We start from the raw sequence: 16539 nt of genomic DNA on the forward strand, positions 1-16539 counted from the left end.
ATTAGTCGTGAAAAATGAATTCATTCTTAGTGAAGATAGCTTCCTTTGATTTGACAAAGTAAAACAGTTTAATGTTCTTCAGAGGAGCTGCGTGTAGGTCACACTGTGCTTACTTGATGGCGGGTGGAACAGATCCCTGAGTACTGATGGGACAACAGCTCAGTGATAAGAGGCAGGACGCTCCAACCCTTTTAATATTTAAACTGTGGTTTCTCTAAATGGGACATGTCATTTACATTAAAACTTTATAGATCAATAATTTAAAAACAAACAGCAAATGATCTTTCTACTCAAGTTCCAAGTTGTAAGTAAGTCCAAACAGATTGGAACCAAAATTAAAGGAATCCAAACAGATTACATGTTAACTTTTATTACAAAAGGATTGTCTTATTCCAAGACAACTGTTATAAACAAAATTCAGTTGTGTCCCTATTGCTTCCACAGCTCAGACTTGATGGCATTTTGGTGCCCAGATGTGTAGGTGCCAATGTTATTGTATCCTAACAAGAGGATTTTATTCAAATTAAACCCTTTGACTAATCACATTCAAGGAAAGAAATGTTTTTTTTTGTTTTTAGAGCTTTTTAATAACAACATCAGCTAATTTCTCTTAGGTACCCCGAACTGTGTAATCTTTGCCTAGAGGCCGGCCCAGTGTTCATGAGGTGTTCACCGAGGGGTGATTTTGGTAGTCATTAGCTCTTGAGAGTAGAGCCATGGAGAGGGCAATGCCTGAGGTAGGGGGTTAAAGGGAAGGTAAGATGGTGACAGTGGACCCCATCAGGACCACAAAAAAGCTGTCAGTGTCTCCCTAACCAGAGCATATAGTGCACTGAAGCTGAAATGACATATGGAAACGGTTGCTTTTGAACTAGCAACTCCCAAGCCTCAGTTATCAAAGCCCAGACATTTCCCATCTTCATCCTCTAGGCAGGTTATTAACAAAATAGTGCTCACATTTGGTATATCGTACTAGTAAGGATTGAACCTTAAAAGTAACATCAGTTATTCCATTAACATGATGTTCTGAGTGGGACTGACGACGCTGGACAACAGAGAGTCACCTAACAGAGAAGACACTGACAGAATCAGGGTTTGCAAGGGCTTAGCCTGTACTGACAAGAATTAACCGTCTTATAGTTCTTCCTCAGAATGCCATATAATAGTTCCTGAAGGCTGATTTTTTTTTTAAAGAGTTAAAAGTCCTATACAAAAAGTGATCATTCATATGTAGATGAATCTATATGACCAAGTGAAACAAGCCTACTATAAATTACACACATGAATAAGAATGTGAATTAGAAAAATTTAATAAAACATGAATTCCAAATATTAAGGGGAAACAACTAATTCTTGGGTTTCCAAACCCTTTAAAGACATGATAAACTCTTGTAAAACACAAGTTATTGGCCAGATAGTTTGAGTAACCCTGCAATTTACTACAAAAATTAAGTATTGCAAATGCTTGCCGATTTGTGTTTATAGTAATTCCCTGAGGATTTCATTTCTACATAGATCAAACCCTTTCACCTCGTCCAATATGAACTATTTTTTAAAAAAGTTCTCATTAAACCTAAAAACATCTTAAATTGCTGTACCATAAGCTTCAGCCTATTGATACTTATGTAAAAAGGGAAATCTGTTTTGAAGACGGATACATAAAACAAAAGAGCTCCTCTCACTTCGATTTTGGGAAGAAATGCAGCTTTTTCGTTAGCATCGAGGCAAAGCAGGGAACTTGCTTCTTTCCAATGGCGCTCGGGTCCTTGCAGAAGTCCACTCGGCGCTGAGAGACCTTCCTGTTGACCAGTGTGAGGAGTTCTGTGAACTCTAAGGAGGAGCCGAACCTTCCCAGCATCTCACACAGATCCTGAATGTACCACGAGCCTTTGACAGTCTCCCGGTGGGAATAATAACCTGAAAAATACAGGAGGGAGAAGAACACTGAAGCTTTCCAGCTTTCAGTTACTGTGACTGAAAAACACCTTTATGATTCACTGTTACAGAAGAATAAGTTCCCAAAAATCCTTGGAGAAGACTAAGATGTATCCATGATTCAGTTTTTAAATTTTCTCTGTTGACTATTCTCATTTGGGAAAAGGGATTCATTCTATGTAATTTCCTAAAAATTCCTAAGCTAGGAGCAGCCAGGCAATGATTTTAAGAGACACAAGATGAGAAAGAAGAAAAACATATAACTGTTTATTGCAAGAGCAAAGAACTGTCATCAAAATATTTTTCAATGGAACTTTCCATGAATGTTACCACAATGACACTCTCACCATCAGTAACTGATAGCAGACTGCTAATATTCAATATAATTAGACTTGCAGCTTTACTTAATAGTTCTCAGGAATGATTTTTCTATAAGGTATTTTATATTTTCATATATCCCTCTCTGCTATGCGATCAAAGAAATCCATTCTAACCCTCCGAGCTTAAGGACTAGGGCACTATGTCCCAATAGAAAGACCTGACCCAAACCAAGCCAAGGGGAAACTTACAGGAATGTAGCCAAGAAAGCCAGTTATAAACATCCACCCACCTTCTGCAACAGAGTAACACATGAGGAAGTCAGCTCCTGCCGGCAGCGTGTAAACAGAGGCCGAGTCCACCTGGGTCACGTTGGCATCCAGCCTGTCTGTCCCATGGTCCACCACGTCCAAAGGAGTGACGGGCACATCATGCTGGTCTCCCCGACAGGCCTGTGAGACGAGGAGGAAAACCACCTCCTTTACTGACCTACTCTTCCTCCCAGTGCTTCACGTTTACAGTGATGGTATAGTTTATGCCATACGTGTGTCGTGTGTATCGACATCAGTAGAGACCACATTACAGGCACTTCAAAACAATGCATTCAGGTTTAGAGCAGACTAAAGTTGCCAAAGTTTTTTCCCTACTTATGTTTCCTTTTAGTTCATGTTAAAAATAAATGGCATCCCCAACTATACACCAAATTATGTGGATTGAAAGGTACACTGTAGGGGAGAAAGCTGCTGTGGTTCTAAAATTTCCAATGGATTCACCACCCCATAACACCAAGAGTCAGCCTTTCTTTTAAAAGCCATGGGACTTGCCTGGGTGTTTCTACCTCATCAGGTCATGCATCCCAGGTGGGCCAGCCGCTGCCCTGGGACCCCGCCCCACTGAGGGACATGTGTCCATGCGCCTTCTTCCCCACACTCCCACTTCACAGAAGGGTCTCACATTCTTACCCACTAATTCTCACTCTCACAAAGGATGATATTAATTCTACTCTGAAATGACTATTATGGGCTGAACGCTGTGCCCCCTAAATTTATATGTGGAAGTCCTAACCCCTAATAACTCATGAGGTGACTGTATTTGGAGATAGGGGCTTTCAAGAGGTAATTAGGGTGAAGTGAGGCCATCTGGGTGGATCCTAACCCACTATGCCTGGTGTCCTTACAATTAGGACATGATGTGCACAGACGAAAGACCACGTGAAGCCACAGGGACAAGACAGCCACCTCCCGGCCGAGGAGAGAGGCCTCAGAAGAAACCAACCCTGCTGACCGACACCCTGACCTCGGGCTTCCAGCCTCCAGAACTGTGAGGAAATACATGTCTGTTAGTTAAGCCCCCGGCCTGTGCACTTTGTTCTGGCAGCCCTTGCGAACTTAATACAGTGAGCGAACAAGACTCTGTTGTAGTATTATAAGTAAGTGGTTAATTCTAAGCTCTAAAAGAAACAAAAACGTCCCGAGTGATTTCAAAGTTATCAGTTAAATAGATGATCCCTAATATCCTATTTTCACAGCGAGACCTTAATCTCACTTAGCACTATCAGGCTTACATTCAGACCTTATTTTCCACTGTCTCCCTAAGTATAACATAGAACCTGGGGACCTGATGCCATCACTCACAAGGAGAATAAGAGCCCGCCTTTACCGAGGGCTGCCATGTGCTAGCGCTGTCCTCAGGGTTTCCATTTGTCAGGCTGGGGCATGTCATCCCCACGAGCTGTGCTGTGGCCCCGTCTCACAGACGAGGAATTGAGGCATGGAGAAATAAAGGGGCAAAACCTATTCCTCCTTTGTGGCTGTCCTCCCACAGCCACTCATCAGACATTTCCAATTCACCGTCTGTGACAGGCTGGCCACTCCCTTTCTCACGAAGCAATCGTGTCATCATTTTCCTGTTTTTTCTCCTCCTCTGGCCCACCCTCCTCAGCATCCTTCCTCTGCTCCCTGCTCCCTGGTGTCCCTCAGTCCTGCTGTACACTCATTTTCCAGGCTGCACTTGACATGGCTGTAAACTCATCCACTCCCATGGCTTCCATTTCCATCCATCTCCTGCATACTCCCCAGTGTACTTCTCCAGCTCAGGCTGCCTGCCGTAGGTTCTCATGCTGTTATCTCCAACCACTTGTCCCACAGGCACCCCAGTGCCGTTGTCCACACAAGAAGCCGGGGAATCGTCCTTAACTTCTTTTCTTACAGACCCCCCACTCCCTCCCCTCAAGGCTTTGTGGCAAGATGTGAAACGCGGTCGTGTCTTCCCTGCCCTTTGTGGAAATACAGAACTGCAGCACTGACACATCAGCAGTCGGTTCTCTTTTTTGTTCAAAATCCCTATTGATGTGCCAAATGACGCTATTCAGGCCAAAAACTATTTTTATTCCTACTACCAATTTGGCAGGGAGGACACAGTGTCTTGCTTTAAGGGAAAGTGTGAAAGGCTGCGGCATGCTAGGACCAGCACTCTGCATGCCTACAGCCCTCCCACGGCCCCGCGTGCTCCCCAGCAACCAAACTGGGTCTGAGCAGGCCACCTGCATCACACTCCACGACCAGCAGATACCTCCTCTGCTGGCTCTGCCCTGACACCGGCCTGGGCCAGGGAGCAGCACGTTGTTTATTTTGAGTCATTTCAAATATCAATCCAAGTAATAAAGGTACTGAGACTCTTTATTATTTATTCTTTATGTTAATAAAGAATTACTACTAATAGCTCAAATTGCAACTCTGATCGACTAGGATTCAAAAAGGACCTTTCCAATTACTGGAGAAAGTTACTTTTGAAATTGGCTTTAGTTCTTTATAAGCACACCTACAGAACTATGGACTCTGTAATGAAGATAACAGCATAGTCGGTCTTACCTGAATGACGAAGATCTTGGGTTTTCCAACCAGGCTCTGACATCTGTCTCCTTTGAACAAGCCAGTCAATGTCTGAATCGCAATTTTGGCGTCATATGCGTAAATGTGATTTCCTTCACCATGACTCAGGAAGACGCACAAAAAGCAGTCAGCATCTATGTGGCTGGAAGTTGACACTATAAAGGCCCCCAAAAGTTCATATACAAATGAAAATAAGATGCTTATTATCTACTTATAATTATTCAATTTACTCATACCAGAATACTTACATACATATGACTAGGGGAGGGGGAAATGTGTTATTCTTATAACAAATGTAAAATATCTGTCATGATACACAACTTATTTTAGTCTTTAATCAAACAATATACCATATTTTATCTGATTTTTAAAAGTCCAAATTATTAAAATTCAAAGTAATAGAGTTTGAACAGATTTCATTCACTTTTGTAAAACAGAATAATGACAGGGAAAACATAAAAGGATTATTAGGGGGAACCCCCTTCAAGATCTAAGTCATTTGGCAATAAAAGTTTCTTTGAATCATCAGAGCGCTTCTCGGAGCAGAGCGGAAAGACCCAGAAAGTGGTACTTAACAATGAATGCAGCACCTTCACGGTATGTCCACAGCACTTAGAGCTCCCGAGGAGCGCTAAGACGTGAGACTGATGTCCCCTACAGCTTGTGAGCAGGGCGGAAACCTGGTAAACAGCTGTCAGAATGATTCCTGGATTAAAGAAGAGCCTCGGGGAAAGCTGGAATGATTATGTAACTATTATAACAGTCCACTGGCAAACGGCTTGCAAATCCATGGCATGCAGCGATGACAATGATGAACGTAAGCTGTTCGAATACTGACTGCACAGCGATGTAGAAATGGAGAACGTATGTAAATCCACAGTATTTTGAAGCCAGTAAAAAACTGGGGTATGGAAGGAGTCCATTAAAAATTACTGCCCAGCATCTGTAGTATTTGCATTTTAGACTTTTACTGCCAAATGAAAAGGTCGTTTCATGGATTTCTAGAGTAATAGACTGTAACTAATGATATGCTAAATATAAACTTCGGAGGCCTAATACTTTGCAAGGGTCTCTTAAATCTGGTGGGTAACATATAAGCAGAGAAGCACGACTGAAACTTATAACCCACGCTAAATTAACTGAGAAGACTTTTTTTCAACAGTTAATTATTTGGACCTGTCTTTCCAGATGAGATAAAGTGCTCAACCCTGTCAAAGGAAGACGAACATGAAAACTACCCACCCTCGTGAATTTTCACCAGCAGTTCTTCTGCTTTAAGATCGTTAAAACATTTCACTTCAAATCCTAGATCTGAAAACCTGGTGATAAATTAAACTGAATATTAGCTTATAAGCTTTTCAAAGTTGTCACATGCTCCTACTTATTTGAGGAATCTATACACATTTTTATGTCATATAAATTGACTTTTCTTTAAGGAGAAAGAAAAAAATATGACAATGATGGTTTTCTTGTTTTCCTTTTTTTTGTGAGGAGATCAGCCCTGAGCTAACATCCATGCCAATCCTCCTCTTCTTTTGCTGAGGACGACTGGCCCTGGGCTAACATCCGTGCCCATCTTCCTCCACTTTACATGGGACGCCGCCACAGCATGGCTTGCCAAGCAGTGCGTCAGTGTGCACCCGGGATCCGAACCGGCAAACCCCGGGCCGCCACAGCCAATCGCGTGCACCTAACCGCTTGCACCACCAGGCTGGCCCCCAATGATGGTTTTCTTGATCACTCAGAGTAGGAAAGAATTTATTCAAAATGATAACTGATTCAAGATAGAATATTGCTATCTACTATGCAAATCTATTTGTAACAATGCAAAGCCTGTTAACATTTAATAGAACAGGGTTAGGAAGAAAACTCAGGCCAATTCTTAAGGGAGGCTGGACCCAACGAGGCCCATCCTCGAACACTCTTGCTCTGTTATTTCATCAGCGCGGACAAGTTTTGATAAGTAATTCTGTTACTGCTTACATATCTCATCATCACGACACGTAGATAAAACTACTACCTGCGCGTGAGATTGTCTCTGTCTGCGTTGGTGCCGCGCCTGTCTGGCAGCATTAAGTGCCAGAAGAATCTCTCATGATTGAAGATGAGAGCAATTCCTCTCCTTTTGTGGTCCATTTTGTACTTTTCTGCCGGGTCAAACATTTCTCTGTTAATGAAAAGTTTAAAAACATCCCTTTAAGTCACATTAAGTAATGAGCTCCTGCAAGCCCAAGGCCGCTATGTGTAAGGTAGATGGAGATCTGCTCCTTCCTCCTCCTCTGCCAGGCTGACGTGCCGCTGGCGTGCCCGGGCAAAGTCCCAAAATATCCCTGTACCAACTGGTAAACAGCGGTGTCTGGAGCACCACCCCCCAATTCCGGGGCATGGGTCTCCCCCCCGGCCCCAGGATCCAGCAACCATGGACACTGGCCTGGCCCACGCCCCAGCCCTTGGGCCCACGCCGTACTGATTATGAGATATTCTGAACATCACTCTTGCGCCACCAGGGCAGCCACCAGCCTGCCTATCTACAAGTCCCTCCGCAGATGCTAAGCCTGACGCCCTCAGCTCCACTCCGCAGCTCCCAGGCCCCCTTCTTGCTTTGATTTCTCTAGGCTGATCAGGACCACTGAAAGGAGAGCCCTTTAACAGAAAAGAGCACAGTCTTACCTCTTATAGAAGGCATCTGTTTCTGTCATGTTTTCTTCCTCACCTATTAAAAAAAAAAGTTGATTTTTGTTAACTTACTTTTTGACTTATGGAAGTAACACAGAGCAGGAAGTCCCCTCTGCCTCTGACTCCCACACTCTGAGGCCCTTCTGTTTTGCTTAGTTTAAAAGTCAAAGTATGTGCAAAGAAGAAAAAGGGAAAAGGAAGGGAAACTGCTTCATAATTAACAACTCAATTCTTTCTTACCCCCAGCTCTTACTGCAAAACAGCAAAGAATATTATACAGAGAAATGGAGAAAATACTACACAAATGCGTTCACTGCAAAATATGCTCAGAGTAACACAGTTCTGTGATCATGGAGCCCAAAGGAAACAGGACATTGCTTTGTTTTGCAGAAAATGTTTTTACAAATATTCTCTGAAACAGAAGGACTTCAGTCATATAGAACTGAAACAGTGTGTGGTTAGTACTGGATTACTCTACGCCCAGGAGGAGGGAGAAGTCTGGGGGAGGCCAGGGCGGGGCGGGGCAAGGGCTTAGATTTCAGATCTCCTGAAGGACACATCAGCATTCATCACCCTACGATGGGGACCCTCTGCTCCCGACCCGGGACCGGGCTTCCCCAGCCTTGGGACAACTTTCACGGAATCCCTCTCTACTCCCTAAACGGTGCTGTGCTATAGAACTTCCTGTGACGATGCGACTATTCCACGCCTGCTGTCCCATATGATAGCCACTGGACACACGTGGCTGTGGGGCACTTGAGATGTGGCTAGTCCAACTGAGGAACTCAATTTTTAATTTTATGTAATTTCAATTTAGATAGCCACATGTGGCCAGTGGCTTCTGTACTGGACAGCACAAGTCTAGCATCTTCTAAGTTAAAGGCCCATATACCCATGAATCCGTTTTTACCTGATAACAGATTAGAGGGGAGAGAGAAAGTAATGAATAAACAGATCTTAACAGGATAGCAAGATGCCCCTCTCAGCTGGTCTTTGAAGGGGGAAGACACCTACCCATCACCTCCTAGCCAAGAGGGTCCTGTTCCCCTCTCTCCTAGAGTCTCTCCCTGACATCCAACTGTTCGAACCTCCTGCCTCCTCCTGACGAAAACCCACCCTGGGAGTGAGGGTCGGGTGGGGAATTAGGCTCAAGTGCCCTTACCAGTCCCCTTCAGCCTTTCCTCCTGGAGTTCACCCAGCACTCACACCCAACCAAGCCCCACAGAGGCGTCCCCTTCCAACAGGCCTTCAACCAGTTCTTACCAAACTTTCACATCAATTCCTGGCCTGGGTGATGAAATGCAGATGCCTGGATCCTAACCCAGACTGAGGAATCAGAAGCCTGGCAGAGGTGACAAGCAGCATTCTGAACAGGGCGACTTTTACTCACACTGAAGTACAGGAGGCAAAATCAACCTCTTTAATGCTTCCTCCTCATCCTCCCAAGGTTTCCATCCCACTCCACACACCGCTCTGCACGGAACTTCCTACTCCACACACCGCTCTACTGATATACTTCCTACTCCACACACCGCTCTACAGGGGCACTTCCTACTCCACACACTGCTCTACTGATATACTTCCCACTCCACACACTGCTCTGCACGGAACTTCCTACTCCACACACCGCTCTACTGATATACTTCCTACTCCCCACACCGCTCTACAGGGGCACTTCCTACTCCACACACCGCTCTACAGGGGAACTTCCTACTCCACACACGGCTCTACAGGGGAACTTCCTACTCCACACACCACTCTGCAGGGAAACTTCCCACTCCACACACCGCTCTGCAGGGGAACTTCCTACTGCAATCACTGCTCTACAGGGGAACTTCCTACTCCACACACTGCTCTGCACGGAACTTCCTACTCCACACACCGCTCTACTGATATACTTCCTACTCCACACACCGCTCTACAGGGGCACTTCCTACTCCACACACCGCTCTACAGGGGAACTTCCTACTCCACACACCGCTCTACAGGGGCACTTCCTACTCCACACACTGCTCTACTGATATACTTCCCACTCCACACACAGCTCTGCACGGAACTTCCTACTCCACACACCGCTCTACTGATATACTTCCTACTCCACACACTGCTCTACAGGGGAACTTCCTACTCCACACACCGCTCTACAGGGGAACTTCCTACTCCACACACCACTCTGCAGGGCAACTTCCCACTCCACACACCGCTCTGCAGGGGAACTTCCTACTGCAATCACTGCCCTACAGGGGAACTTCCTACTCCACACACTGCTCCACAGGGGAACTTCCTACTGCAATCACTGCTCTACAGGGGAACTTCCTACTCCACACACTGCTCTGCTGAGGCAGTAGAGGGATTTCTCTCCTTCCACTTTCAAATGTGTTCCAGGATCTACCGCCTCTAATAACCCCACCTCCTGTCTTTAAACCAATTATATTATAAAGGAATAGAATAACTCAAACCAAACACATTAAATCCATGTCTCAAGGCCAATCACCTCCTTCATCCCCAAAAACCCGCTGAGGTTGGAAAGCGCCGAGTCTCTTCCGTAGTGCATGAAGTAGTTCGCAGACCCAGCAGCTCACCTCCTCCAGCGTTTGCACCATATTGGCTTGTAAGCCTGAGGCAGCGTGAGGGCCACCCAGCAGAAGCTTGGTCAAACGGCTGGTAACCAAACTAACTCAAGTCCTTGAGGGTGAAAGCATTGGAGACGTACACTCCATTGGGTCTTTGCAGTTTGTTTTTCATAGTCTAAGGAAGGAACTTCCAGTTCTTCCTGGCTAGATGTAATTTAAGATGCGCATTTGGGTTGTCTCAAATATTGCCCTCAGCTTAGTCAAGACCTATAGATTTAGGAATGATAGCTAGTTTTAAGTAGCTCAAGATAATCTGTTAAAATGACGTTCAGGGTCCAGCCCGGTGGCATAGTGGTTAAGTTCTCACGCTCTGCTTCAGCGGCCCGGGGTTTGCCAGTTTGGACCCTGGGCGCAGACCTACGCACCGCTCATCAAGCCATGCTGAGGCAGCATCCCACAGAGAGCAACTAGAAGGATGTGCAACTATGACATACAACTATCTATGGGGGCTTTGGGGAGGAAAAAGGAAAAAAGGAGGAAGATTGGCAATAGATGTTAGCTCAGGGCCAAGCTTCCTCAAAAAAAAAAAAAATCACATTCAGTTTCAAAGTTAACAGATATGGTATCTCAGTGAGGGATTTTTTTAAAGTTTTTTGTTGTTTTGTTTATACTATGGATGTAGAAAGAAACTGGGCTCTGAAAACTTTAGTTCTGATCCTCGCTGGCTCTAACCTTGACTCTAACATAAATGTACATGCTGCATCCTGCAATACCAGTGAACGACCAGGTCCAGCTGCCATTCCGTTCTAGCCATTTGTTGAATCAGAACAGAAAGCCCTGGAGATAGATATTGGAACCTCAATTCCAATACTTTCCAGAGTGAATAAGTTTTACCCAGGTTCCAGAGAAAATAATACATCATGACACATGATGTCATGTGTCATGACATCAGTCACAATAATACATCAGTCACAGTCACTCCAAGCTGTATGGACCAAGCAGACAAGCTTTCAGGAAGGGTGCCCTTTAACCAGTATCATTATACTGCATGAATACAAATAAACTAGCTAAAAGGGTTATGGCTTTGCTGGCAAGGGGAAAATAAATTTTAATGGAGGAGACACCCTATACAACAGATTTATCAATTCCTGTTCATCTGCAATCTATTTATCAAAAATGAGTGGTCATTAGACCCAACTCTTGCCCTCTTCTCACCTCATTGCTTCTGATTTAAGCAATCTTCCTTTCCACCATGATGCAACCACCACCCCTTTGCTCCTCACACCAGTTTAATTCTTATAAAAACAACCGCTCCTTGTTTCTCCTCACCTTAATGTGATAATCCCTCCAGGTAATCCTACCAGCTACCATCTGTTGATGCCCTGGCACTATGGATACTTCACCTCCCTCAGCTCCACAGCCCCATGAGGCAGGGACAGAGGAAGTGGGCCAGGCTTGTCCAAGGTCCACGCGGTGGCGGTGGCAGTGAAAGCCAGGTCCACCTGTGAGGTCCACGGTCTCTGCACTCGTCACCATGCTAAACCTCCTCCCACCAGAGACCAGCTACCTTTCCAAACTAAGTGCTCCTCTTCCCAACCTCCTTCAGGATCTACGGTCGGCGTCTTCATTCATGCAGCGGCTACGAAAATCTACCCATACTCCCTCCCCCAATCTGTTTAATAACCCTGTATGGAGTAACCCATGTCAGGCCTAGAAAACACTGGAAAAGGGGCGGGTGGAGAAAACAAGGAAGGAGCAGGTAGAAAAAGGACAGGAAGCGATGAGAAGCGCGCGCGCGGAGGGGCGTCACTAGTGACCCGTGCCCGCTTCCCACCCTCACCGCTCTCAGCGAGCAGGGTCACTGCTACAACGTGCCTCGGGGGCGAGGCTCGTTCTGTGCCGCAAAGAAGAAAAAGCTCTGAAGTAAAGGCACTCTGCACCGGCCGCGCGCGCTTCAACCTTTCTGTTTCTCTTTTACTACAGCCAGTCTCGAAGTTTCTAAACCGCGCCAGTAATATAATTAGCGATAGGGAAGAGTGTTCCACAGCACGCGTGCAGCAGTTCACTGTGCAGAGACAAGCTGCTGCGGTTTTAACTCGCACCCACAAGTGGCTGCGGGTCCCCGCCAGGCCTGACTCCTGGCTCCGGGCTACGTCTGGCGCCCCGCGGGCGGGCCGCGCTCCGGTGACGACCGCATGCAACCGCTTGTGTTCACTTTTTACTTACAAGTGAGAAAACAAAACAAGATCCAACGTCCCAAAGCCAACTTTCCAGGCGACCGGGCGGGGGGCGCCAGGAGCGCCAGCCTGTAGGTCTCCACGGCCCGACGCCGGGCAGAGATCGCCGCCCGGGGACAAAGGCGGCCGGGCACGCCCTGCGACCGTCGCCGCCCGCACCACAAGGAGGCGGCGCCGAGGTCCCCGAGGGGCTTTTCGGACCAAAGAGCCAAGCTGCCGCCACGGACCCGAGCGCTCCCCTCCAAGATCCCAGCTCCTTCCCGGCGCCGCGAAGTCCCCGCGCCCAGGAGCCCGCCCGGCGCCCCCGGCACCCCTACCTGCAGGGCGGCCCCCAGCTCCTCCGGCCCCGCCGAGCCCCTCTGCCCGCCGGCCGCCGCTTCCTGCCGCCGGGCCGCAGCCCCCGCCCCTTCCTCCGCCCCCGCCCGCCGCCCGCCGCCCTCGGGGCTCGGGGTGGCCGCGCCCTCGCCGGGGCCTCCGCCGGGTGAAGGCGCCGTCGCCTCTCCCGAGCCGGGGGAGGGCGCGGGGACGCGGGCTCGGCCGCCCGGCGCTGCAGAGACGAGCCCGGCCCCCGGGAAAGCCGGTTGCCATCCCGGGGATGAACGGCGGCCGGGCAGGCACCCCGCGCAGGGCCCGATCCGCGGGGCGCCGAGGCAGGCCCCGTGCCCGCCTCCCTGCCGGCCCTCCCACTCCGTCAGAGGTCGGGGCGTGGTGCGCCCTCTGTCCCACCTGTAGACCGCTCCCCAGAGAGTCACTTTATGGGACTTGTGATCATTGATTCTGAACGCTCTTTGTTTACACAGGGATTCGGGCCACAGCAACTAGAAGCAACTCCAGGATTTCCGGTCTGGCCTTCACAGGGAGAGCGAATTCGAGGACAGAATCATGCAGAAATTCGGCGCCCGGACGTTGGGGTCTACAGATGATGGCTTTTCTTGAGCCAGAGCATGTTGTCCTCGCCCATAAATGCTGTCCAAACCGGGCTAATCGGGTGGACGGGGCGCTCAGCGCTGGATTTAATCGAGCTCCTCCTTGAGTGGTAGGCCATTGCGTAAATTTGCTTCAATGAACAACTCTTTGGATGAAAAGATTGGATGACTGGATGAAAAAATGTGTTAAGGCACCATTTCTAATACATTAAAATAAGTATAAGGGATACTTAGGATTAACTATAAGGGACCCGTCTTCTATAAATATTACCCTATTATTTGGGAGACAAAAGTCTAACGATAACTTTTCCAACATGTGCTTGTGGTTCGCAGAAGTCTTGCTTGGTCGTTAAATAGAATATGAAACCAAAGGAGAGGATTTTACCCACCCCGTTTTCTGTTCACTTCTTAGTAACTTACTCTGCAGTTAAGACAGGGAACAGCAGTATCTCCCTCATGTGGTGGTGACCGTGGAGCTAAATGGCTGAACTCAGAGCAGCCCACCTTGTGAAGAGCTCAATATACAATTGTTTTTACCACGGTCTGAGCTCCCTAAAAGCCGGACTGGCCTTGTTGGTTTCCCCGTTGCAGAGCCCATTGCTCAGCACGCAGGAGGCGCTCACTAAATATTTACCCACTGGGTGAGCATCAGGGTTTCAGCCTTTGCTCTCTGGACTTTATCCAGCTGTAGTGAGTTATCTGACCACCAGAGCTTCCTGTTCTTTTGCCTAATTTTCAGGGTCCCCTCTGCTTGAGTCCTGAAAGCCCTGCCTCTCTAGAAGCAGAACCCAGTTGGCTGATGTTCCACTTATCTGAAAGGAGCAGATGGAAGGAATTTATTTTTTCCTCAAGCGTCTTGTTATCTCAGAATATTGTATTACTTTCATAGCGTATGTGGTTATATATTTTGTCTATTTTAAGACATATAAATACAAACCATTTCCGGATACTTATTTCAGAATTATAAATGTATAATTTTAACTGTTTAGAGCAATAGCTGTCCCCCCAGGAGTGCGTTTTAAGCTATCCTTAAAACAGCAAAGAGCCTGGGATTGGGAAACAGCCTGCCGAGTTCTAACTCAGGCTCCACCGTCTTATGAGCAGTGAGGCACTGGACAAGTAATGCAATGTGACCTCTCCCGGCTTCACGTTGTTCTCTGTAGAATGGGGACCAAACTTAACAGTTTTTGAGACTAACTGCTGGACTGCTGAAACAGTACCCAGCCCACAGTAAGCTTTCAGTACACGTTATTTTTAGCTACTGAAAATTACCTAGACCAGTTCTCAAGCTGTGGTCTCTGAACCAGCAGTATCAACATCACCTGGGGACTTACTGGAACTGCAAAGTTTTGGGACCTACAGAATCAAACCTACCGAATGAGAAACGGGGGGTGGGGGTGGGGGCGGTAGGGGGGGCTGGAACAGCGTGTTTTAACAAGCCCTCCAGTGATTCTGCTGCATACTCATGTTTGACAACCACTCACAGTAGAATCCTACCAAGCTCTCTCTTCCTTCTCAAAGAGCCCAAAAGCAAATCCATATTACTAATAAAGATATACTCAAGACTGAAAGTTAACTGACAGGATGGGTTGATTCTTCCTATACACGAATAGTCACTTATACGGAATTTACTGAAACTAAAGGTTTTGGCCAACTGTCACCTATCTTAGGAATGAAATATGTGGAATAAAATTAAATTCACAGATGATTCTAAAACTTAAATTTTGGTCATTTTTGTTCAGTGTTTGCCCCACTTAACCTGTTTTCTCTTATATAAATTCCTACACTTAAGAAAACTTGAAGACCAACAAAAAAATGTTTGTGAAGTTGTCAGCAAGGAGACTTTTTCGATGTTTTGGAAACCTAATCAGCCTGAGGCAAAAAAGCATAACATCACATGACTTTTATGCAAAGATGACACTACTGATCTTGTTTTAGTTACTTTTATTAATAACTCTTATTTAGTTATTTTTCATACACTGGTTGCACCAATTCATTCTTGCTCTTTTACTTATGATTTGGACAGATGGCTGATTTTGTAAGGTTAAGCAATGAGGAAAAACAGCAAGCTACAGGGGCTACTTCAGTTATTATAGCCAGTCACTATAGAAGACTTGAATGAATATACTGCACGTAATATCTGTGAATTTAGAACAATGCAAAGTAGTATATGTGGAAGGATCTCACCTAATAGGTTTCATTCTACTCCCCAAAGTTACTGAAGTCAGTCCACTAAACAGAACTGTTTTTGTAGAGACTCTATTGTCTTCACTTCGTAGATGTTATTCTTGTTTTGTACCAGGATAAAATAAGGACCAATCTGACCTGATAATCTTGTATTTCTATCAATACTGATAGAAATACTACCCTTTCATTTTAGGGAGAATTAGCTATAAGCAAACAAAACAACTTTTTAATCAGTATTACCAGTCTAGACCAGTCTAGGGGTTCACTGAAGGAAAGCCGGCTCCTGAAGATGTGTTTAATTTGCTTTTGCCCTCATATTTCAATTGTCTTCATTACAGCTTCTCTGTGCCTCAGTTTCTCCATATATGAAATGAATACAGCCATATCTGTCCCTGGAAGAAGTGTGTCAAAAAATTTTAGAGAGACAGGCATTATTTGAAGGCAACATAGTTTTATTACTTTAAAATATCAATATATTTTTTGTAAAGAGCAGCTAAAAGCTAGTTTTGGGTGTTTTTTTGTTTTTTAATGATTTTATTCTGTGGATAGGGAAAATGCCATCCTTAAAATCTAAATATATGCCCTGTGGTACAGGAGTCAAGTGCGAACTTGTGTTCAGCTTAATACATATACACATACAGAAATAATTATAGGTATGTACATGTCCATGGGTTAATATACATAAATATTTCCTAGCTCTCTGCTGGGAGGGTCTAGAAGCAGTGACTCCCCAGTAGCAAGGAGCACATCCAGTGCCCAGATCTCGGTGTCTAAGTTCCATTAGAAGCCATTCTGC

At 46.0% G+C, this 16539-nt stretch overlaps 1 protein-coding gene across 4 annotated transcripts; it reads right to left on the reverse strand.

Moving 5' to 3' along the window:
• Nucleotides 1-1292: 1292 nt before the first annotated feature.
• Nucleotides 1293-13375, reverse strand: CASP6 (caspase 6). Of its 4 annotated transcripts, none has more exons than XM_058549893.1 (7): nucleotides 13357-13375; nucleotides 7815-7857; nucleotides 7165-7311; nucleotides 6387-6463; nucleotides 5124-5299; nucleotides 2546-2705; nucleotides 1293-1917 (listed from the first exon to the last, which is right to left on the reverse strand). In XM_058549893.1, exons 2-7 carry the CDS (start codon nucleotides 7841-7843, stop codon nucleotides 1679-1681), a joined length of 828 nt encoding a protein of 275 aa, XP_058405876.1. In that variant the 5' UTR covers nucleotides 7844-7857; nucleotides 13357-13375; the 3' UTR covers nucleotides 1293-1678. The 4 variants fall into 4 exon arrangements, with proteins under 4 accessions (XP_058405876.1, XP_058405878.1, XP_058405877.1 ...); XM_058549895.1 differs by lacking the exon at nucleotides 13357-13375 and adding an exon at nucleotides 12948-12985; XM_058549894.1 differs by lacking the exon at nucleotides 13357-13375 and adding an exon at nucleotides 12620-12734.
• Between the last annotated feature and the right edge of the window lie 3164 nt (nucleotides 13376-16539).

Source organism: Diceros bicornis, chromosome 11, assembly GCF_020826845.1.
Source record: "Diceros bicornis minor isolate mBicDic1 chromosome 11, mDicBic1.mat.cur, whole genome shotgun sequence".
NCBI classification, from domain to species: domain Eukaryota; kingdom Metazoa; phylum Chordata; class Mammalia; order Perissodactyla; family Rhinocerotidae; genus Diceros; species Diceros bicornis.